The 24,689-nt window shown below is 41.4% G+C and overlaps 1 protein-coding gene across 15 annotated transcripts in view; it reads left to right on the top strand.

The window, feature by feature from the left end:
* Positions 1–24,689, top strand: part of ncor1 (nuclear receptor corepressor 1) — an 87,946-nt gene that overhangs the window by 56,328 nt on the left and 6,929 nt on the right. For 6 of the 15 annotated variants that reach the window (XM_046839154.1, XM_046839161.1, XM_046839160.1 and 3 more), the window contains 22 exons: positions 2,994–3,130; positions 4,371–4,467; positions 5,614–6,022; positions 6,687–6,918; positions 7,383–7,569; positions 9,772–9,933; positions 12,859–13,022; positions 13,131–13,251; positions 13,722–13,817; positions 14,147–14,241; positions 14,420–14,579; positions 14,868–14,987; positions 15,083–15,160; positions 15,301–15,524; positions 16,285–16,570; positions 16,663–16,860; positions 18,823–19,023; positions 19,662–19,811; positions 23,056–23,256; positions 23,360–23,495; positions 23,708–24,129; positions 24,264–24,395. In XM_046839154.1, the coding sequence (XP_046695110.1) occupies positions 2,994–3,130; positions 4,371–4,467; positions 5,614–6,022; positions 6,687–6,918; positions 7,383–7,569; positions 9,772–9,933; positions 12,859–13,022; positions 13,131–13,251; positions 13,722–13,817; positions 14,147–14,241; positions 14,420–14,579; positions 14,868–14,987; positions 15,083–15,160; positions 15,301–15,524; positions 16,285–16,570; positions 16,663–16,860; positions 18,823–19,023; positions 19,662–19,811; positions 23,056–23,256; positions 23,360–23,495; positions 23,708–24,129; positions 24,264–24,395 (4,008 nt within the window). The remainder of the gene's footprint in view (positions 1–2,993; positions 3,131–4,370; positions 4,468–5,613; positions 6,023–6,686; positions 6,919–7,382; positions 7,570–9,771; positions 9,934–12,858; positions 13,023–13,130; positions 13,252–13,721; positions 13,818–14,146; positions 14,242–14,419; positions 14,580–14,867; positions 14,988–15,082; positions 15,161–15,300; positions 15,525–16,284; positions 16,571–16,662; positions 16,861–18,822; positions 19,024–19,661; positions 19,812–23,055; positions 23,257–23,359; positions 23,496–23,707; positions 24,130–24,263; positions 24,396–24,689) is intronic. The other 9 variants (XM_046839167.1, XM_046839164.1, XM_046839168.1 and 6 more) reach the window with 8 other exon arrangements.

The raw sequence follows: 24,689 nt of genomic DNA, 5'->3' as shown, positions 1-24,689 counted from the left end.
ACCGATCTGTTCTTTTCTGTACTCGTTGTCTTGGGAAATGGCGTGCGTGCGCTGCAGACGTCTGTGTGTTTGTGCACAGGTTGTGATTCACTGATGACTTGGGTTCTAATAAAGATTCGAATCAGAACCCTGTAGTAGCAGAGTGTGTGTTGATCGCTGGGTGGAACCATGTGTAAGGTGTCTGATTCTGATTTCTATGGATTTAAAGTTGGAGCAAATCAGCCAGCAAAACAAAATCTGCTTCTGATAGAAGTCTATATTGTCTATTTATGGGACACGGGATCTTCGTTTCTTTAGCGGTCTTTATACAATTCATGCAATGTGTTGCAGAATAGACCCACATGTAAAACTGTTTGTTTGTGCTTACTTTCGCCTCATCAACTCTCCTTCGTCTCAGTCCGTACTGGGTACGCGTTATGCACCAGCCAGATCATTCTCCTGTGAGCAAAGAACATGCTGTGCTTGAAAACAGCACCAAAAAATGGCATTAAATCAGGACAAACATTGAGGATGGAGTCGTTTTGAGCGGAGAAGGAGATGAAGCCGGATACAGAATTAGGTCAGATATCTAAACCCCCGATCCTCATAAAGCCGGCTTTACATAATGAATCAGATACTTTTTTTTATAAATATATATATTTTTTTATTGCAAGAAAAAAATGAGACTTGAGTACAAGTTGAGTTTTGCGTGTTTATAGCCCCCAGATTTGACGTCATGGCTGGCAAAAAAGCGCACATTAAAATCTTCTACTTTCATCTACGTAACTTTTGATATCATTTGACAAATCCCGTGTAATAAAGTGAAAAGTGGCTTTTTCAGGTCAGACTCCGACCTGAGCTTTAGACATTTTTGATGGATCGTGTAAAAGCCAGCAAGATGCACATTAAGGCCATGTTGCATTTCCCAGGGCTTTTTAATCAGTCATGGGACAGAGGAGTAACGGTACAAAAAAGCCTTTTTTTTTTTTTTTTTTTTTTATTTTAAAAACGTCGTTTATTATTAAAATTTGTAAACAAGTACAGTTTACATTTTTTTTAAACAATGTTAAATGGAACAATGTGAAATGCCTGTTTGGTTTAATTTAATTTTTTAAGTATATAAAATTAAAATCGGTCAAATTAATGCAATAGACTTTTTTTATTGCGTTGTTAAAATCGAACATTCGATTAAATTCGCACAAATTAAAATGGATTCAATCAAATAAAATAAATGCCAACATTTAGTTCACATTTGTTAGACCCAATTTTGTTACCACAGTTGTGTGTCTAAGTGTGTGTTTTGCATTTAATATTACATTTTCTAAATGATATGCTCTACTTTAACAAATGTCTTCATTTAAGAAACACACAATAGTCATTCATTTATTCATAAATGAATTCATTCCACCCCGTCTCGATATGTGGAACTGTCAGGTTTTCCTCGTTTTAAGAGACATTTTTAAAGGGTTGTACATAAAACACAAAAGAATCCACATCTCTAGCCTGTTGTAAAAAAATGCGCAGACTAAACAAACTTGCAGTCTGCCACTAAATATGTTCACCAGAAAGCTCAGATTTGCTGTTCCGCATGTAATACAAGAATCGAAATCAGTACACGTGTGCACCGTACCAAAAGTCCTGTACCGACATGGCGCAATACCGAAAGTGTGCTCCGGGCAGTCGACCCCGAGTAAATAAAAGACCCTGATTAGGATCAATCATGTGTTCATCTCTGTGTGTCTCATGTTTATTAAACAGACATGGAGAGCGTCTTCAAAAAGCTTCCCTTTCGTCTACTAAAAACGCCATCTCACTGTGAACGCAAGGCCAAAACGGAGAGAAATAGATGCCTTTTTTAAACCAAAACGTATTATTGTGCACACGAACTTAGTGTAGTTGTTCTGTGTCCTATTTGCAAAGACATCACACACATGCAGCTTCTTGTATTATTATTATTTTGACAGTTTTCCTTTGTGCAGACTGCAGTCATCATTTTCCTTCCTTTATCTTTTTTGCCCGTTTTCTCTTCTCTGCGTCCCAAAAGCAGAAGTTCTATGAGGAAGGAGGAAGTGGGAAACACTAGGGTGTGTGTGTGTGTGTGTGTGTGTGTGTGTGTGTGTGTGTTTGTGTCATGTGCACATATTAGCTTTGCAGAAAGAGGAAGGATTTCCCATCGGGGGTTCCACTGTAAGAGACATGAACGCAGCGTAAAGTAGACGCAAAATAAACAGACAAATGTTCTACTGAGGTCGTTGGTCGTGAACTATTATTTGTGGTAAAGGTCACAGTTCTTCATGAAAAAAAAAAGTTATAAAAGCATGGTTTGTTTTAAATGACATTTTATAATGCAGAGAAATGATTAATGTTTTATGTTAAGGTTATGCTCCAGTAACTGTAAATAAGTTTCTCACTAATATGCCTTTATATTGGAATTAAAACATAGCTTTTTGGGGGTTCTACATCAGTATATATTTAAGGTTGCCTTGTATTTCTTTGTTAGATTATTGTACTGAATGTGATGAAGCTTAGCTTGCTTTAAAACCTTTTAAGGCAGGTTTTTTTTTTTGTTTTGTTTTTATTTATTTTTGTATTCAACCACTGTAAAAAAAAAAAAAATTGTCTGTGTCTCATAATGGCTAGAATGATAAATAACATGGAAAAACAAACTCCTGTCACTCACTGGTAAGAATGTGGAGTTAAGCCGTGTGCCCAAGGTAACACATCCACTATAGCCAAGCTGATTGGAGGATTAACCCCGCCATAGGTTACTCAGGAGAAGGTATTAAAATCACTACTGCCCATTAAGCTTGTGTACAGAAGGGTTCAGAGGAGGGTGCGAGTGGAGAATCAACTGTGTGTGTATGTGTATATATATGTTTTGTGTGTCGGCTTCGTGGAAGGCGGTTGTCTGTTTGTCTTGGTGATGCAAGGATCCAAGTTTATTTTCCTCAAAATCACTTCATTAAGCATTTCCGGTTTCAAGTGACTCATAGCATGCTTTTCTCCTCCCGCAGGGCTGGTAGAGCACGGGAGGAACTGGTCGGCCATTGCTAAAATGGTGGGCACTAAGAGTGAGGCGCAGTGCAAGAACTTCTACTTCAACTACAAGAGGCGACACAACCTGGACGACTTGCTGCCTCAATCCAAACAGGTGAATTCTTGTTTCTTTTCGAAGCATGCGCTTTGATATTAGATCATATTCAGCATCTATGATATAATGGCGCAGCAGGTGGTGTTGGTGCGAGCAGGGATCCTGGTACGATCTTGAGCTTGGGCTTTTAGCATGTTCTACCTCCTTAAAATAGGCAAGTAGGTGGATCACTGGTTTTAAATGGGTCCAGGTGAGAATGTGTTCCCAGGATATGCTCCAAAGCCGCTGACCAGATTTAAAAATATATATATAATAAAATACACATAACACTAATAATCTTTTCATCATGGCACCTGTTAGTGGGTGGGATATATGAAGTGAACATTTTATCTTCAAACTCGATGTGTTCAAAGCAGGAAAAATGTTTTTGAGCGAGTTTGACCAATTGTGATGGCTAGATGACTGGGTCAGAGCATCTCCAAAACTGCAGCTCTTGTGGGATGTTCCGGGTCTGCAGTGGTCAGAATCAAAAGTGCTCCAAGGAAGGAACAGTGGTGAACCAGCGACAGGGTTATGGGTGCCCGAGGCTCATTGAAGGCCGGTCCGTGTGGTCCGATCCAACAGACGACCTCCTGTAGCTCAAATTGCTGAAGAAGTTAATGCTGTTAATGTTAGACAGGTCAGGACTGTTTCAGGAGCAAAAGGGAGACCAACACAATGAGGCAGGTGGTCATAATGTTATGCCTGATAACATTATCTACTGTATATCTTCTCAAATGCTAATACTGTAGAAATATTTATAATTAATCACATTTGTGTATCTTGTATTAGAGCAGTTAACATTTGGTGCTTTGAGTAAAATGTTTTCATACTGACCACCATTTGCAGCCTGGGACGAGTGTGGCAAGTCCCTTAGATAGAAACCTTGAGAGGAACCAGACTCAAAAGGGGAACCCATCCTCATTTGGGTGATATCAAGAGTGTTTATAAATCTAAAACATCGGAGCGTGAGAACTAACATGAGCACCGGCGTGTGCGATTGTGAGTAATGTCCGTTCTACAGTCTTCTACAGTCAGTTGACGTTGTGGATCCAGGAGCTACTGAGCAACTCTTAAAATAGCTCGACATCTGAGATCATTATAGATCCAACACGAACTCGTCCATGGCAAAACATAACAGCGACTACATGTACTACTGTTTCTGAAGAGAATAATGTCTTTTTTTTGTTTGTTTGTTTAAATAAGTATAAGTAAGTATACAGAGTATAACAGAATTATGACCAATCCTGCACCCTTACAGGCATCCAGACGGCTGCGCGAGCGAGACGCGTCTCAGTGCGACAGCGTGGCCACGGCTTCGGCCGATGACGACGACGAGAACCCAGACGACAGCGAAGGTGAGAGTCGAAACGGAAAGTGTGACTCAAGTCGATATTGAAACCCCCACACTGAAAACACAACAGCCTCAACTGCTGCTGCCAATGTTTATTTATTTATTTATTTAAATTTTTTTATTTTTTATTTTTTTGCTTTTAATTACTATGAGAAATTATCTAATGAGGAACAAACAAGTCATGGCAGAGACAAAAAGAGGTGGACAAACAAAAAAGATCTGGACTAATTGTGCCAGGTTTGCTCTTATATAAGTGTTCTTTCTCTTTGAAGAGTCCAGCAAAGCGAACTGTTGGGAACACGGAGTTCCTGGTTCGCTTGCTTGATCCAGTGGGATTCTCTCTCTCTCTCTCTCTCTCTCTCTCTCTCTCTCTCTCTCTCTCTCTCTCTCTCTCTCTCTCTCTCTCACATCCCTTTGTCAATTTTGTCTACCTTTATATCTATCGAAATTACATTGTTTTCCTCTAATCTGTCTTTCTTTTTTTTGTATTGTTAAACAGTATCTAAAGTATTTGAGTCTATTTGGGTTAAATTGATCCATTCAGAACTGTCAGTACAGTTTACCTCAATGTGCACCAGCTCCTTGTGTGTGTGTGTGTGTGTGTGTGTGTGTGTGTGTTTGTTTTTCCATAATATATAGTTACATTTGGTGAAATGCTGGATATTTCCAGCTCGAATGAAATGAGCCCAAACAGAATTCACTGTATGCTTCTAAATCTGTGACCTGAAGGATTCACATGTTCAAACAATGACTTGGTAGGAAATTATGAAAAGAAAGGAGGAGTGAATATTACAGGATTGAATATCTCAGCCCTCCCGAACACCAAATCCCTGCCAATGAGAAGAGTGAAGCTGAACGTTTTATATCTAATTATAAATAAAATTATATATAACTCAATCGTTGATTTGCCGTACATTAAAGGCACGAATGAAGAAGAGAGTAAATTTAGCTGAATCAAACCCTGACCTGCTGAACGCCAGAAGGAATCACTCAAGGATGCCCAGGAGGAACGGCTTGAAAAGCTTTTACCGACTCAGACGTTGTATCAATGAACATGAAAGCTTTAATGCCAGACATCATTTTGTTCCTAAATGATTTGCAAATTGCTGTAATTTGACCATTTTCTTTTCCCTTCCTTGTCTATGTCCAGGTGCAGATAACACTTCAGACACAGAGAGCGCGCCGTCTCCTTCTCAGTCTGACACGTCCAAGCCCTCAGAGTCACAAGAAGCCCCAGATCAGGAAGCTACTGCACCTAAAGTCCCCAATGCAGATACCAAAGCTCAGGAGCCCTTCAGCGAGCTGCAGGTAAAGCTGGAGAAAAGTCCAGAAGGAGCGCTCGTGGACGAGTCCATGGTTAAGGACGAGGCCCAGCTGCATCCCAAGAGCGAACCTCAGGACACAGAAATGGCGGGCGTAGAGCGGGGAGAGGTGCAAGTGAAGACCGAGCCGGAACTGAGGGAGAAGGAGAAGCAGAGCGAGCAGCCGCATTCGGACAACGACTCCAGTGCCACCTGCAGTGCTGATGAAGACATTGAGGCAGAGCCAGAAAGACACAGGTGAGAGTCCAATCATTTCTATATACTATACTATACTCTATTCTATAACAGGGGTCACCGAACATTTTTCCTTTCTGTATTAGAGGGCCGGGTCGGTCTGTAATAGAAAATGACGTGGGCCGGAGAGACTAGCAGGATTATTGTGGAGATTTTATGATTTAAAATGTATTTTGCCTCCTAATGCTAGATCAGTTTATATTGTTTTGCACCATACAGAGAAATGAGCATATATACAAGCAGAGAAATATAACCTATTAAAAAAAAGCATTGTTACTATTATAATTACTTTTTTTTTTACATTTTCATTGCTATTGACTGATAGTGGATTTTACCGATACTGATAGCTAGTTTGGATCGTATTTGCAAATAACGACTAATCAACCAATAGTTTTTGAAATGGATAAAAAAAAAATATATACATAACACTCCATGTAAAATAGTACTGAAATTTATTATAAAAAATCATGAAATTTCATAATTCAGGCTGTATTTTGGGTAGTTTTAGGACCCCTGCTTTAGTGTGTAATTCTATGCAGTGCATTGATCTACATATGAAAGAAACTCTGTTCATGTACATATTTTGTATTATTATGCTTTATTAGGTTATATATGGGAACATGCCTATTTTTGTTTTATTCACGTCTCTCTTTGTTTTTTCTTCAAGGTTTTCTCTGGACAAGCCTTCGATTCTCGGAGGCTCTGGGTCAGTGGTGGTATCCTCGGGCAAGCAGGCTCCGCTCAGTATGCAGGAGCTCCAGCAGCGTGCTGCCGCCATCCCCGCAATGGTCAGTCCCCCTAGTTCCCTTCTTCACTTCCCTAGCAGCTCTGCCCCCCTGGCCAGGCCCAGGGACTGGGAGAGGCTCGGGCACAGGGTCTCGCCCCAGCCATTCCGCCACGTGAGTCGAGCCCACACTTTGACCCGGCGATCAAGAAACTAAGAAAAATCCAATCAAAAATGTTTCTAATCAAAATCCAATGATCTATAGCAATTTGAATGAAGAATGATCCTGTTTTGGTTTTTTGTTTTCTTCTTTTTTTTTTTTTTTTATCTTGTTCACAAATGAAATGATTACAGGCTGATTTTGCCGCATCACTGCAGCCATATTGGCTGTTGCTTTAAATGGGGTGTGGTCTGTGCCCGAATCATGGTGCTTCTTGATCACTATTATCAGTATAGTGGGCTTCAAGCATCTTGGGGTTTTGGTGATTTAACACAAAATTTGATAGCCTATGTGCAGTTTGACACATAATTTACAGGCTGTTTCCTGAAATTATAAAAAATTCTAAATATGTATCGATTATTAAAATCTATCAATTGGAGACAAAGGTTTTGGTTTTGACCCACCCTGACCCCCCCCAGGTTGCTGGTCCGTATGGAGCTGGTGTTCCTGTAGGAGCTCCTCTGAGTGGCTTGACCATGTTCCAGCAACAAATCAAAGCTGTCCACGATTCAGCGCACATCGAGGATAACCAAAGACAAGAAGCCGGAGAGATTGAGCGTAGGCCACGATTCATCACTCGCAGTCCCACTATTGTAGACCGCGATGGTAAGAGTTTGTGTTTGTCGGTGAAATAACAGTAGGTTTCGTGATAGTGCATGTGTTTTTGTTTGTGTACTCTAGTGACTCTTAGGGGTGTGTTTATGTACTATATGGTATGTGGGTACTATTGTGACTGTTGGGTGGTGTTATATGGTACAATAGTGACTGTTGGGGGTGTTTGGGTACAATAGTGACTGTTGGGGGAATATTATAGGAAATTGCAATGGCAAGAAAATGCCAAATTTTGTTCCTGGATATATTCAGTTGGCTGCTGAGGACCAATTGACCAATTTAAACTGAAGTAGCTGTTGTGAAGATTATTGAAGACCTAACAGGGGTAGATCTTATCAAATGTATGGAATTTGATTTGAGTCATTTCCAGCTCTGTATTAGTGGGGGGGAGAACACTAAGTATTGAAAGATATTTGTGTTTCCATACTATTGCACTATTCAGTTTTCTTAAATATAAAAATAAAAATAATGTATGTAACAAAGGCACTACACTAATTCGGATACATTTGAAAAGGACGGTTTCGTCTCAAAACTAGCCGTGTCCACACTTACATTTTTTAATCGCTTCCCAAAAGTTGCTTATCTCTGTACTGCGCACGAACAAAACGTAAAATGCTTTAACTCCATCATTACCGTTTTTCTGTTAATTTACTTTCTGGCCCTTTAAAACCTTGGTTTCCACAGTCCACACAGCGACGTGAAAACGCCATTTTCATGTTCATTCACTTTGTAAAGCGTTTTCAAAAAGCGACTATATCCTAAAAAGGAAACGCCGTCTCGATGTGGACTGAAGGCCGAAACTGAGAGAAAAATATGCGTTTTCAAACTAAGGCGTATTAGTGCAGACATAGACATAGAACTGTTTATTTATTTTCTTTTTTTCTTATCCGTGAAGTTAAGCGCAGACTCTCAGTGCTGCCAAAAGATCTGTGCTAGAGCCAATCTGCACAGCTGCGATTGGTTGTTAGGTTGTGAGGCAGCAGTTGCCATGACAGAACAGCGCCTCCGACAAAAACACACGGAAAACATCAGAGATTCTGACTCTGGTGCACATCAGAGTTTGTAACACACCGCATGTTATAGTTAAAATTTTAAATCGTTATTTTAGTTCCAAGTCATTTTAACATTAAAATGAATAATGTGTAGGAACCCTGACTGATGAAAATGTTTGATTATAAGAATTCCTCCATCATACCTGCCCTGTTTTACTGCCCCAGAGTAAAGTGTGGATTTAGAACAGTGCAATCCAGGGGCATGAAAAGGGGCATGACAGGAGGGAGGGAGGTAAGTGAAGTAGGTGGCGATGCTACTTTAAAGTGGAGCTGGTAGAAGACGGAGTGATAAAGTGCAGTGGTGTGAGTGGGCGTCTTGTGTGCCTTCGTTTGTCGATTGTATGTTTTTTCGGTTGTCCGACTCAGTTATAAAACCACTCTCTCGACACACACACACACACACACACACACACACACACACACCTTGTCTTAATATCTTCCTAAGAACCTGTTATTCACTTTATCATTAGATATCATTAATAAGCTGCTTTCCTCATGGGGACAAGCCTGAGTGCCTGAGGACATTATTCCCCCAACAAGATCTTTAAAAGGTCTCCCCACCCACTGAGAGATTCTCTGGTACATTGTGTATCAGTTCAACGAAAATCTTTTTTTCATTTTATTTTTTTGTTTAAATACTCCCCCCACACACACACACACACCTTTTTTTTTCCTTTTTCTTCTGTTTTTCTTTCACTGCTAAAGGCTGTGCAGTGTCTCTCTGCTTTTCCAGACTTATTTAGAGTGGAGGATGGAGGAAAGCATGTCTTTCTGATCCTGGAATGATAGTCAGGGCTTTCCAGGGTTGTGATAGAAGAACAAGAGTCAAAATAAGTTGGAGTGGTGCACAAGAGGAAACATTTAAGACATGCTTTCTCATAGCAATACCTATTAGCCAAAGTGCTCCAGATATTCAGGCTTTTCTCACCCCGTACTTGAGGCAGGGTGAGGTGGCACTGAGGCTTTTTACACATTTTTTTCGGTTTCGCCGTCATTGGCGTTTCTGCTTATTAGCTCACGCATCACTGGATATAGCAGAGGGTCGCATCCATCTAATTGTGTCACTTTCATGCGTTTTATGATGATTTTATCATCATGCTAAGTGTTTGTGACGAGACTCATATGCTGTCCTTTCTTGCCCCAGGTAAGCCGTACTCCTACATGCCATTCGATATAAATCTGATGGAGCAGGAGGCTCACGCTGCAGGAAGACCAGGTTCCCCCTACAGACTGTCTCCCCGAGAGCCGAGCAAAGCATCGCCCCAACCCGAGCCCAACAACCCCCCTCGCTACAGCGTCCCTCCAGGTAAACCTGTCCATCCTTAACTTCACTCCATGGTGTCCCTTTAGCCATTGGTGGGGTCAAAGCATTGCTCTATAAGTGGCATCTTCTGAAAAGTCTAAAAAAGTCTTTGCTATTTTAGGTCTTTAAAACAGGTGTTAATTTTTATAACGCTGCCTCTAATGTTCATTGAAATGCTCCCAAAACACTTTTATTTTTTTTCATTTTCTATGGTAGTGTTTTTTTCTTCCGCAATTCAAATATTATTTGCTGTGTAACGACTACAAATGAGACCAGCATGCAACAGCCAATCAGCTTTCGGTTATTGGCGCGAATCTTTCACGGATTGTACCGTTAACGGATTTTATTTTTTCATCTATGAGAAAGTGCAAGTCTAAAGATACCGGCTTGAAAAACATGAACTTTTTTTTTTTTGTTGTTGTCGCGATATAGGTCTTAAATTTCATAATTTAAAAAATGTCTTCAATTTGACTTGCAGACTTTTAAGAGGTGGTGTCAAAGTTTCGGGACTAACAATGCTAACTGGTGCTATTCTGAAAGCGTGCGTTACCACGGCTGCGATTTCATCATAGACAGTGAGTAAGAACAAAGAGCAAACGTGAAATTCAAAAACGTTTTGATACCACCTTCTAGATAACTTTGTTTGCTCATGTTTAATTACATTAAATAAAACTATGTAAGCAGATATTTAAAGCTGGAACAAATGTATTTTTATGTGGTGTAAAAGGAATAAAATAATTTAGGAGTGTGCTGTTATTGGAAGACTTTGGTATAGTAACTGTAACTCGGCGCAAATCTCACCACCCAGTTGTTACATATGTTCCTTGAAGGGCATGCCGCCTTCTGTTTTATTTCTTATCTACTGTATTATAGTTGGACCATAACCCACGCTCCTCTGCCAACAATAACACTGTTCCACCGGGCAACTAAACACAGTGCGGAGAGATGCTGAAGGATTTGGCATTCGATAGAAAATGATGTACGGTTTTTATTTGACATTCAGAGCCACCCACATGATGTCATTATCGAAATCAGTGGAAATTCTGGATTTAATAATGGATTTGGTTGCTATGTTTCCGTCCTCCCAGTCGCACCTAAGTGATTCATCTTTTTATATTCTGCTCTCCGTTATGTATAATTCATCGGCAGACTTCAGCGCTAATGTTTCACTTCCGATGTGCAGTACAAGGTATATGAATTAAATGAAAGTTAATAATTCATCGGACCTTTGCAGTTTTTCCGGTTGCATGAGTCACCTGTCATGGAGCGAGCGATTTGTCTGTAAGGAACACGCCCTATACGAAAACCCATGTGAGTAATAGCATTTTGCTCCGAGATCTTCAGTGGTGTCAAATTCGAGTCCACTTTTTAGTAGCGTCATTGCGATGCCACGGCTATAGAAAGCATCGATGTACTACAGAAACCCAGTACAATGCCAGCCTTACAATGTGCGGTTTTTGAATAGTCGCTCGTCAGACTGTTCTGACTGTTTACTGTTTACGATCCCCGTGTCACAGTATCTCAGTTATCAGACTGTACGACAGTCAAAAACCGACGCATGCGAGAAAAAAACTATCCGTGGCAATCCGTTTGTTAGCAGCAAACAAAAGCGTACTCTGTACTTTTCCCTCCGTGCCTCAATAAATTGCTCTTCTTGCTGTACTGTCCACCTTTCCACATTTTTCCTGAGGTGGTTCGAGGTAGTTTCCACCTCAGGGTTCAAACCACGACTTCAAATCTTCAGGTTCCTGTTAGTTCTCGGTTCGACAGTCGTTGTAGAAATCATCACACTGCAGGAAATGTTTGACACTGCAGAATTTCACTGCAAAGGCCATTTTCGCTGTCGGTCAACAAACCAGCAATCAAAGACTACAGATTTTAGTCGCCAGATTTTAGGATTTTCAACATTTCTCTCAGACGACCAAATCACTGCCAGAATCGCACAGTGTGTGCACCTGGTTTAACAGAGCGCTGCATCACAGGCAGGTATCTCAAGCCACAAGAACGAATGCTATTACTGAAGCAAGAAACCGATTTAATACAGTTTCACAAGTCTTCTTTCACTGCAGCCACAGCTGCACCCACCTGCCTGAAGCAGAAGCATCAATATTTACCTCGTGTAATAACCCCAGGTTTTTCTGTGCATTTTTGTGCACTTTTGGTGCAATTTCTTACTGCATTACAGTTTTCCTGACCATCCAATCAGAGGACATGGGGATGCCGACATGTTCCGACGTCCGCGAGTGGACTATGGAACGACCAAATTGCAGTCTTATTAATTAAAGCGAAAGTCCACATTGCCCGCAGTGGTGCTCTTACAGCAATACATAACGTGATTGCTAAAATCGGATTGGATAGAAACTTTCTTGCTTTCTTGTTTTGCGTTGTGTACACCTGAATATCAGCCTCAGAGCCTAGAAACATCTCTAGCAGAACTGAGCACTCGGAATCTAGAATCTGATTCCAAAGCTGTATAAAAAGCATAAATCTGTTAAATCTATAAGGCAGTCAACAGAACATCCTGGTTCATAATAAACTGTTCCTCGAAGTAAACATGATGTGAAATTTCTTTGCTTTTGTATGTTAAAATTGTCTAAAAAGTCACGTTTTTAAAGATGAATGTTTTTATGTTGTATGACTTCACAAAAGAAATGTTTTGATGTTTTGTAACAACCTATAGCTTAAGTATGAACAAGTGAATTTTCTGCACTGCTCTTCAATACATGAGGAAATCCTAGTTGTCAGAATCCGAATTGTGATCCTACTGTGGGCTCCGCTTCAGTGAGTAAGTAGATTGTATTTGGGTGATGTTATCAAAGTGTCCTCAGGGCGTGTTCTTGATTTTACCACAGTGAGGTTTTCGTGGACATACACCGGTTTGCTCGTGGTTTTAATCCCTCCTTGTCCCATCTGTTGTTGTTCCCGCAGTCTTGCAGCCCACACCTAACCAGGTGGTCCAGACCCTTCAAGATGGAATGCGTATGCCGTTCACCCGCCACAGGCCCCCCAACATTCCGTCCCCGCCTCCGCTCATCCCTACGTCCAAACCCTCGGACAAGCCCACCTTCATTCAGGGAGGATCTATTTTACAGGTAAGTTCTCACTTATCAAAGTGCGGCTAAAGGGACGCCGATACCGAAGACTTTGCGAGCGCAGCGACCATTCGTTTTCTCGCTAAACGGATATTTCTGTTCACGTAGGGAACTCCAGGCACGTATCTTCCCTCTCACACTCACGCCATGTATGGGCCAGAGGGAGCTAAGAGCGCTGGAGGATCCATCTCTCTGGGCCTGCCAAGACAACAGGACCCTGCCAAACCTGGTGAGAGAGTCAGGAGGTTGAGGGAGGGGGTGGGAAAGGCGGGGCAGTGGGTTGAAAAGGTCTCTGTATCATGGGCACACTCTGTGTTCTTTAGCTTTTGTGAAAAAGCAATTTTTACCAGTAAATGCTGTATTTTTGTAGTACTAGTTTTAAATGTGAACTGGTACTAGTTTTAAGTATTTATACAGGTTTACTTTATTTGTTTATTTATTCTCTTTATAATTTTTATGTTTAGAAATCGATTTCATTTCTCAAAGGGGACATACATTGAGATTTTTTGGTTTGTTTTTACCATATATTACCATACCATATATTTTAACCCCAGTCGCCCGGTTTATACAGAAGAAAAATGGTAAATAAATACGTACATAGCCGAAAAAAACACCAATACTTTGAATGTTGAGCGAGAAATTCAATGTGTTTCGCAGTCAGGTTTAAAAGAACTGGGTTGTGTCTTCCGTTCTTCTCAGTGTCCTATATAAAGCAGGAGGAATGTTCACCACGTGGGCAAAGTGCTCAGGCTGAAGGGCTGCTCTCCAGGGCACAGTATGAAGGGGTAGTTCGAGGTGAGACACACAAACATCTACACACACATGCTACAACTATACCAGAAATATAAACTCATGGTGTTTTTTTTTTTTTTTTTTTTTTTTTTTAGTGGTGGAGCCTAACGTAGTAAATTTGTTACTGCACTTAACTAGTTTTTTAGCATATCTGTACTTTACTGAAGTATTTTTATTCGAGAAGACTATATTTCAAATAGCAAACGTTTTACTCAACTACATTTTGAGTTCTTTTTTTAATTACTTACTACAGTTTTACAGATACTTATTACTATATTACTATTGCACCGATATAAATGTCTGGTACTACATTTATTTTTGTGTGTTTTCAGCTGGAGGGCCGATGCCCATCATCCAGGACCTGGCAAGAGGGTCTTCTGGAAAAGGCCCAGAGGGACTGTCCTTAAGAGCAGGATCCATCACACATGTACATATTTCCATCCCCTTCAGTTATTTTTATGTGCATTGTGTATATGTAGTATTTGAATAATTTCCTAAAAGACAAGGCTAGATTTTTTTGGATGAGATCAAGCTTGGTGTGAGAATGTTGAAAATTTTTTATACATAACATTGTCTGTTGTTTTTTTATGTTTTTCTCTGAATAGGGCACGCCAGCTCTTTCTCAGTCCAGCGTACCCACGGAGCTGCTGAAGAGCAAGCTGACAGCCGAAGACTTGAGCAGCCCAGAGAAGAGCCGGGGCGATCCACTGCCTAAAGGCCACGTCATCTATGAGGGCAAGATTGGCCACATCGTGTCCTATGACCGTAAGACACGTTCTGATTGTCGCTCTTCTCTGATTATACATACACGTGTGCGTCTTGTACAGGTAGTCCCTGATTTCCACTTTTCTCTTACTATAGCTATTCCACTCATGAACCCCCGATAGTGTACATTGCTCAGATTTGCTAAATGAGCTTAATTATTTACAACTTACAGTATACTACCCCATACTGATCACCATTCTTTAAGACAAAGGGGCCACGGTTTAACATTTAAAGTTACGATGGAAACGGAGCGCAGCGTAGAAAATTTTTTTATTTTTATGCCCACAGCTATTAAGAACCCCAGAGAAGGAACCCGAAGCCCCAGGACAGGACATGAATTAAAACGCACGTACGAAATAATGGACGGAGTCAGAGGGCATCCTGGAAGGGAAGCAGCACCTTATGAAGGTAATGAAAGTCGACACATACTATTTCAGTAATAAAACTCAAATTGAACACTGGCCGTGATTTTTTATTTTTTATTTTTTTTCTTCTTCTTCAAGGTTTGATTACCAGAGCTAGAGATGGTCCACACCCTGATTCCAAGGAGAGACAAATACTGACTGGCTCCATCATGCAAGGTTGGTGGAGAGATAAACATGTGCCATATGAGCATATTATAAACTCAGCTGTTTTTTTTCCACATGATAAAGAAAAATGTAATGTTTGAATTTTGCATCTAAGCTTGCTTGATTATTCCCATCTAAACTCGCTGTTGCAGGAACGCCCAGAACCGCCGCTGACGCGTTCGATGAGGCCAAGTACGGAAAGCAGATCAAGAGAGAAAGTCCACCAATTCGATCCTTTGAAGGAGGAATCACTAAAGGAAAACCGTATGAGGGTGGGAACACCATTAAAGAGATGGGACGCTCCATTCACGAGATCCCCCGCAAGGAAATGCTGGACAGCCGCAAGACCCCCGTTTTGGAAGGCTCCATTACCCAGGTAAGCGTCTGTGTTAACACAACACGAAGGTGGTATCAAAAGGTTTTGACATTAACAATGCCTACTGGTGCTATTATGACCGCCATGTCTACGAATTCATCATCGACAGCAAGTCAGAACAAAGAGCAAACTAGAAATTGTGTATGAAACCAGGCAAATCTGCCACAGAGACGTTTCACGTGAGACACGGCGATGCTGCAATGAGTCGTTCGAGGTGTTTTGAGCAACACGGGTGAAAGAACTTCACCGGAGAGATCAGGAAGACCTTCGGGCCCGACTGCCGAAAATGTCGAAACCTTTAGGCAACTTGTGCGTGATGATCGTCGGAGAGCGATCCACGTGATCTCACTTCCACGCCCAGTCTACTCGCCAGATTTGGCACCCTTTACCCGAAGATGAAGATCCAGCTCCATGGTCACTGTTTTGACACCGTTGCGCAGATCCAGATCGAATTGCTGAAGCGCTGAATTGTTGTGCACTATTTTGCAGGTGATGGTGTGTAAACGCAAATAAATACATGGTTAAAAGCTTAAAACTTTTTGATACCACCTCGTAGATCATTAAAGGGGCTATATTGTGAAATAGTTGTCATGCAGCTTGAGAGAGTTTAGGAAAACATTAAACTCTTGGATTTAATCCTATGACCCTTGTGTTGCCTTGTTTACCTTTTAGCTGCCGGATACAAAAACTGTATTTTTTGTTTTGTTGCGTAAGCCACAAAAGTGACACAATGCGGCTTTGTGTGAATATTTCCTTTCAGGGCATCCCTCTGAAGTACGAGAACATTGGCGCCAGCCAGTCGGCCATCAAGCACAATGTCAAGTCGCTTCTCACCAGCCCAGGCAAGCTGGAGGACTCGAAAGTTCAAGAGCGCGTGCGCCACACGTCGGTCGTCAGCTCTACGTCAGTGCTGCGCTCCACACACCAGGAGGCCAGCAAGGCTCAGCTCAGCCCAGGAATGTACGAGGACGCGAACGCCCGCAGGACCCCCAATTACACCAGCGGCTCCATCTCCAGAGGATCGCCCTTGCTGCGGGCACAAGAGGGTACAACTCCTTTTTTTTTTTTTTTTTTTTTTTTATGACTAATGTTCTAAAATCTACAGCGCTTTGTCCTGACTCGTTTCTCATTTTACCAGGAGGCATAACTTCTGGAAAGCCTGTGTCCCATGAGAGAAAGAGCACGCTGACACCAACTCAGAGAGACAGCGTCCCAGCCAAGTCTCCTGTATCCGGAGGCGAGCCAATGGCCTCTCACAGCCCATTTGACCCCCATCAGGTGTACAGAGCCCACCTGCCCCCTCATTTGGACCCCAGTCTTTTCCACCACCACCCAGGTAACGTGCCAATTATAGTTGCATTATAGTTGGAAATGGATGCATTATAGTTGGAAATGGATGCTACAAGTGAAAATGTCTTTTATGCTGGTGGTACAATGCTATAGATCAATGCAGGAGCCCTTCCCATGTCTTTGTAAATGTCTTTATGAAGATGACCGGATTGATCGTGTGTTATGTCTTGAAATTTATCACGAGATCAGATTTATATATCTGTGGTTCTCGAACCCGTGTCTTCCACCACCACTGGGCCATGGAGATTATTTCCTATTATAAAATTAATTTTGAAATGATAATACATCCTAAAAAATACTAATAATACGCAAAGAGTTAGGTTTAGTGTCCAAGCCATATTGAGTGAATTCTTTGAAAGTAAGTATTGTCATATGCACCATTCAGGCATACCGTTATGACCACCTGCCTAATATTGTGTTGGTCTCCCTTTTGCTGCCAAAACAGTCGTGACCCATCGAGCATTAACAGAAGATTAATTTCTTTCAGCAATTTAAGCTACAGGAGCTTGTCTGTTGGATCTGACCACACAGGCCAGCCTTTGCTCCCCACCTGAATCAATGAGCCTCGGCCTCCCATGTCCCATGACCCTGTCGCCGGTTCACCACTGCTTCTTCCTTGGAGCACATTTGATGGATACTAATAACTGCAGACTGTGAACAGCCCACTAGAGCTGCAGTTTTAGAGACGCTCTGACCCAGTCGTCTAGACATTAAAATGTAGCCTCGCTCACGTTACGCTTGCCCATTTTTTCTGCTTCTTACACATCAACTTTAAGGACAAAATTCAGTTGCTGTCTGATAAATCCCACACACTAACCAGTGCCATGATGAACAGATGATCAGTCTTATTCACTTCATTGGTCATGTTATAATGTCATAACGGTGTATACAAGTACAGTACAGAGGTTATTACATTTTATGAATTTATGGCATTTGGAACATACCCTTATCCCTAGTGACAATTATTTCATTTTTATATAATTGAGCAGTTTTTTAGGGCTTTGCTTAAGGGCCTAGAAGTGGCACCTTGGTGGTACTGGGATCTGAACTCATGACCTTCTGATCAGAAGTCCAACACCTTATCTACTGAGTTACCACTTAATTGTGTTGCTTACATGCTCAATGTTTGTGGGATTTGAAATGTAACAATAGTTTGACATTAATTTAGCATTTTGTAATTAATCGGCTGATTGTGCTGTGAATTAGGCTGATTATTAGGCAGGCGCATCTGACACACCAAACCGTGCGTGTACAATCTGCGCATGCATGAGAGAACAAAACTCTACAATACCAGCAGGTGGCAGTAGTCGGTGTTCGGCATCCAAACAGGAAAAGTGGAAGAGCTAGATCTGTGAATATATAAAGCTTGCAGCAGGCTTTTTTTTCCTTCATTCTTCATCTAGTCGTATACGTTACATTGTAATGTATTTTATTTTTTATATTATATTATATTATATTGGTTAAATATAATGCTACATTTATCGAGAGAATGTGAGATAGTGAGAATTGTATTGTTTGCAAGCCTTCAACCAGCTGTAGTTTAAGCTGCAAGTAGACACGGGGACCAGAACCTGGAAAAGTGCACTGATTAGAGATGCTTGTGTTGTTCAATAAATGTTTAATTTAAGCAATTAGTTTTAGGTCTTGATTTTAAACCGTCTTAATTTTTTCGATGTCCATGTGCCGCTACCTCTAATGCTCATCGAATCGCTCCTGCAGCACTTTAGAATGTCTTTTCTTTTTATTGGTTTCCGTGTTGTCGTTCTTTCTTTCGCTTCTCCAAATGCAATTCACTGTGATACAACTACAAATGAGACCAACATACAGCAGCCAGTTAGCTTCTGTTATTGGCGCAAATCTCTCTCGCAGTTTCAGGAAATATACTGCTTTGCTGTGTTTCTTTTTCTCATTGATAATACGTAAACCTCATGGTTTTCCTCTTTCTCAGCAGCTTACATGTTCCAACGGCAGCCATCCCCCACGGGCTACCCCAGCACTTACCAGCTGTACACCATGGAAAACACACGCCAGACAATCCTGAATGACTACATCACCTCACAGCAAATGCAGGTCATCCCACGGGCTGACGCCAGAGGCCTGTCGCCCAGAGAACAGCAGCTCACCATCCCATACCCTGCTGGAGCCAGAGGTGAGCGAGGGGGGCTGCATGATATTTGGGTGGGGGGGGTTGAAGTCTGTAGATCTTGTGCTTGTGTGAACTAGTGGCAACCTTTTCCAGACTATCAGAAGCAAATGACCTTAAGGACAAAAGAAAGAAATGAAATAAAAATGAAGACATTTAGGGCTGAGGCTGCTGGTTTTTTTTTTTTTTTATTATGCCAAAAAATAAATGGCCTCCATTTTTGTTTTACAATTTTTCAAAAGCCATTTAGACACACAATAAATTACCTTATTTTTGTTTTCTGTATTGTTTAGTACAATATTGACATTAGTATGATTAAGCGGATAAAATACGGGTGCAGTGGAGTCTCGTGACGTTTTAGATCACATGTTGCCTAAACCACTATTCCACACTGCACCACAACTAACCACAATCTAACCAGCGCTTTTGTCTGATTAATTATGTATTCTGATCAGCTTTCAGCCCTAACCTTAAAACTAATCCTCTAGTTTTAGTCTGTAGTACAGTTAAATTTTCCAAATTGAAATTCTTGAAACAGTACTGTAGAAGCTCGTAGAAGCTTCCGGCTCTCGAGCGTAAAAGTGACATGTGAGTCCTGGTTGTGGTTGCTTACCCTTTGGTCCCTTTGCTTCTGTCTGCAAAAGGTATAATTGATCTAGCCCAGATGCCTCCCACCATCCTGTTGCCTCACCCTGGGGGGACAGGTTCCCCTAACTTGGACCGCATCACGTACCTCCCCGGAACTCAGCCCCCTTTTCCTCCTAGGGTTTTCAACCCAGCCTCCATATCTCCAGGTGAGGACCCCATCCCAACTCTCCCAATCCTTGCCCCCTTCTTCAGATCCCCCCTGCTGTGTATGTAGCCCCTGACCTTGGTCACCTTCATCTGCTGTTCCTTGCTCTTCCCCCTGACTGCTCCTGCTCACCTGCACTTGTTTCTGAAAGCGAGCTTCACACGCCATGTGAAAATACAGCTGTTTATTAACCTTATGATAATTAATAGGTATATGGTGATACAAATATGTGTTTAAATGTGTTGCAGTATCTTTATTTTCCTTGAGACTCCAAAAAATGTGTGGGTGAATCTGTGAGTAGGTAAAACTCCAAACTGTTTGTCAAAATCTTAGCAATCGAGCTCGGCGTCATCACAGTCCTCATCGCCAACTAACTGCAAGTTACACTAGTAAGTAAAGAGTTAAATTGAGTGCACACGCTGAAACTTGGTTTTAAACAATAGCCTTAGATGATTTACAGCAACCTTGTGTCAAAAAAATAAATAAATTAAAAATAATCTGTAAGAACTAATAGGGTTCTTACATACTTTGGAAAAGTATGGAAAAAATCTGGAATTAGATTTTAACGATCTCCAGGTCTGGATTAGTTGGGGGAACAAAAAGAACCCTGAGAATTAAAAATATTAGCGTTTTCATATTATTACCCTACTCGGTTTTCTGATATATATCAAATTAAGAACTTGTAAAAAAGAAATAAATAAATAAATTTTTAAAACAAAGGCTACTTAAACTAGGATACATTTCCTCATCCACACAAACACACAACGCTTACAGTCCTAAACTTGTGCATGAACGAAACGAAAGACACTTCGGCCCTGCGTCATGGCCGCCTGGCGTCTATACACTTTCCGGTGTGTCCACGGTGACACAATGACTAAAAACTATCCGCCGTTCTCAACAGCCAGCCTCCACACTGCAACCTGAAAATGGCATTCTCAAATTAAGCCACTTCGGAGAGTGTAAAAGTGTTAATAAATAAATAAAACTCAATATTCGTTGACTAAAAACGACGTCTCTGGTTAGACAGAAGGTCGAAACGGAGAGAAAAATTAGTTCTCATGTAAAAACATATTTGTGTGGACATGGTGAGCTGATTGTCACGCTGTAAATATTTTGGCTCTAGACCGGCTTGCACAGCTGTGATTGGTTGTTATGTTGTGAGGCAGCAGTTGCCATGACAGCACAGCGCTCCTGATGGTGCGACTAAACACATGAAAAACATCAGATCATCGATTCTGACACTGACATCCATCAGAGATTGTAACGTTATAGTTAGAATTTAAAATAAATATTTCAGATGTTAAATATGGTCTTAAATCTTTAGGGAAGTCTGCATATTAAAAAATAAAAATTAAAAAAGGGTAGGAACTCTGTTTAAATGTCTCAGATGCTTGCTAGAAGTTTTTTCTAAAACAAACTATCCATAGTAGATAGTCAGAAGGTTGTGAGTTTAAATCCCCCGCCACTATGCTGCCACTGCTGAGCCTTTGAGCAAGGCCCTTATCCCTCAAGTTATATGAATGAGATAATTGGAAGAATAGGGCTGTCTGCCAAATGCTATAAATATAAATGAACTAAACGCTATGGAATTAATCACTGGGGCAAGTGAGCAGTTGCTGTTCACTTGTAGGGTATATAAAATCTGCAAAGGGCTACAAACTTTGCGAATGTTTTTAAATGCCTAATAAAAGGGCTAGAACACCATCTGATACTGCAGAAGGTATAAAATAAGCATTCAATTATCCAGTGATTTTTGCAATTTATAGGAGCAGAAACATTTTCTATAAAGATTTAACTAAAAATTACAATGTACAATTTGGTCTGAAGTGATTTCGATGGGTGTAAGTTGCGAGTCAGCGCGCTTGCAGTTTCAATCTCTCTGTGGGCTTTCACTGCTTTCTCTATGGGGAAAATTGTGGTATTGGTGGTGGTTTGACGCTGAGGGTTTCATGTGGCTTCCTCAGCTGGTTTCTACTGATAGTATGATGACGACTTAATGAGGCTTATTGTCAGTGTTTTCTGGTGTGCTCTTTTTCTCTTTTTTTGTTCCTTTTTTTTTCTCTCCCCACCCCCTTTTCATTCTGATGGTAATGCAAACTCAGTACGTGCCGGATTCATTTCTCGCGAAATATTTTGTCACGTGCTTTTAAATGCCTTCAAAACACTGTTATATAAGCTTAACAAAGAATTTGTTTGTTATTTACAGTTTGCAGACATATTTAAGGCAAAATTTTAATTTAATTTTTGGAGTACGAGGTTAGCGTTCTGCAAGTGTCTTGCCTGCTACATTTACTTCCTAATCTCTATTTATTCGCTAAGCTTGCTCATAAAAGCTTGTTCGTTTTTTGTGCCATCTAATAGGGGTGTGCTATAAAAACGAATTTTAATGTAGCAGGCAAGTCACTTGCAGAAGTGATGTCTAGTAATGTCTATTCAACATTATTGGGTGCCATAAATGTATCATTTTATATAGTTAATCAATATCACACAAAGTGCCGGGGGTTTTTTCCTTCCAAAAATCAGCAACTAAACATATTATTTAAAAGAAAAATATGGTTTTCATTTGCATTATGTGAATGATTATGACTATAAAGGAAAAAAAAAATAATAAATCCATTTAAACTTATTGGAAAGAATACTGACCACCACATAGAATATGAAGAAATGTCAGTCCACGGTGGTCCTTAAGCACAATAACACAATCAGCCAAATATCATCTATTTATCGTTATTGATCAAATGTAACATATATGATTTATTAAGTTTATATTGACCAAATTTAGTCCCCGGGTATAGTTTAACTTGGGTGTTTTTCCTGATATGTATGTTTATAGATGCTGTGCATAAATGAAATGTTTATTGGTCATTACTATAAAGGAAAACTAGCTCTATTTAAGTTTGTGTTTAAATGTGTATAAAGTGTCTGTATGTAAAATCCACACACATGCTGCTGCTCTCAGTTGCTTCCTAGCAGCGCTTCCCTAGCGAGGGTTCCTGCTTTCATCTTGCATCTCAGCAACATCGTGATCTACCGTATGCCTTAATCAACGCTATGACATTCTCAACTTTCCCCAGCTTTGCTTAACAGCGACGAAGCTTTTCTTTTTTTTTTTTCTTCGTTTTTTCTTTCATCCCAACAAGTGAAAGGACCCTAATGCTTATGTCTCTCTGCCCTATGTTCTTTTGTGTGTGTGTGTGTGTGTGTGTGTGCGCACGTGTCTGCGTTTTTGGGGGGGGTTTCCGCAGGACACCCGGCGCATCTCGCCGCCAGCGTGGAGAGGGAAAGGGAACGAGAACGCGAAAGAGAGAGGGAAAGGGATCGCGAACACCGAGAGCGCGAGAAAGAGCGGGAGAAGGAGCGCGAGAGGGAGAGAGAGAGAGAGCGGGATCGGGAACGGGAGAGGGAGCGTGAACGCATAGCAGCTGCTAACGAATACATGCGCGGAGGTGAGACGTTCTGTGGGAATTATACGGATGAGCTGCTTTTGGTTTGTTGGGAAAATTTCATTACTTTTTCCGAATGGTCTAAATATTTTCTTGCGTGTCTCAGCTTCAGAGCAGCCTGGTCGGCCCGGGAGCCGTGGATTCCTGCGTTCCCCTTCTCCTTCGATGAGGTCTCAGGAGGGTGTAGTCCAGCAGAGGCCTAGCATCTTCCAGGGGACTAAGAGTGTCATTACGCCACTGATGTATGTTACAAAATGTTTTTATCCACTCATAAATAACAAGGAACGACTGATGTATTTGAGTAAAAAGTAGAATATTGGCTTTTGAAATGTAAAACTACTTAAGTACAGTAACAAATTACATTGACTTTGTTACTGTCCACCACTGATTAGTTTTAGTTCTATCTTTTTTACCTTCTTGAATTTAAACACCATGCTGACTTTTGACCCCCGAGCAGGCAGATACCCCCTGCGACATCGGCAGCTCAGACTTCATCGCGCTACAACACCGCCGCGGACGCATTGGCCGCGCTGGTGGATGCTGCAGCTTCCGCGCCCCAGATGGAGGTATCGAAGATCAAAGAGGGTAAACACGAGGGCGCCGGGGGCCGCGAGGGCGAGGCGAGCCCCTCACGAGCCATGTCGTTTCCTGCTGGGAAAGCACCACTTCCTGTATATCCAGACGGAGGAAGCACAGCAACAGGCAGCAAAGACAAAGCACCCGCCACCAAGTCGCGCATAGAGGAAGAGCTGCGCACGCTCGGCAAGACCACCATCACCGCCGCCAGCTTCATCGACGTCATCATCACGCGTCAGATCGCGTCAGAAAAGGACTCGCGCGAGAGGGGATCGCAAAGCTCCGACTCCTCAGGGAGTAGTAAGTAGATGTTTATCCCTGACCTTTACTCTGTAATCTCTAAACCAGCATGGCAGCGTGAGCTATAACTTCTAAACAAGCTGTAGGACCCCAGGATTCTTTACATAAAAAGATTGCGTTTATATATTTTGTAGTGTCATCGAGCCGTTACGACGGACAGAGTAGCGGAGCCATCGAGGTGATCAGCCCGGCAAGTTCCCCGGCTCAGAGAGAGGAGAAGAACGATCGGTCGTTCTCTTCTGAGAAGAGCACTCATTCAGCTACAGGTAAAAATACAACCTGTATATAAAATAAGATAAACCTAAGATATGATATACCTTTATTCGTCCCACTTCGAGACTCGGGCGTCACAAATCCGATCTCTTTCGCCGCGTGTCCTCCCTCAAACAACGCGTTAATACATGTACATACGATGCGACTTGAAAACACTAGGAACAAGTTCAGTTAATCGACACGGTTGTTAAACATCCCTCAAAGGTTTCTTTATTGGAGGAGGTAAAATGAGGTCAAATGATGGTGATAACTGAGAGGTCGATACTGATGGGGAAAAAAAGGAAAAA

The sequence above is a fragment of the Silurus meridionalis genome, chromosome 25 (genome assembly GCF_014805685.1).
Source record: "Silurus meridionalis isolate SWU-2019-XX chromosome 25, ASM1480568v1, whole genome shotgun sequence".
NCBI lineage: Eukaryota > Metazoa > Chordata > Actinopteri > Siluriformes > Siluridae > Silurus > Silurus meridionalis.
Note: the sequence above shows the minus strand (reverse complement) of the source record. Positions and strands in the feature narration are given on the sequence as shown.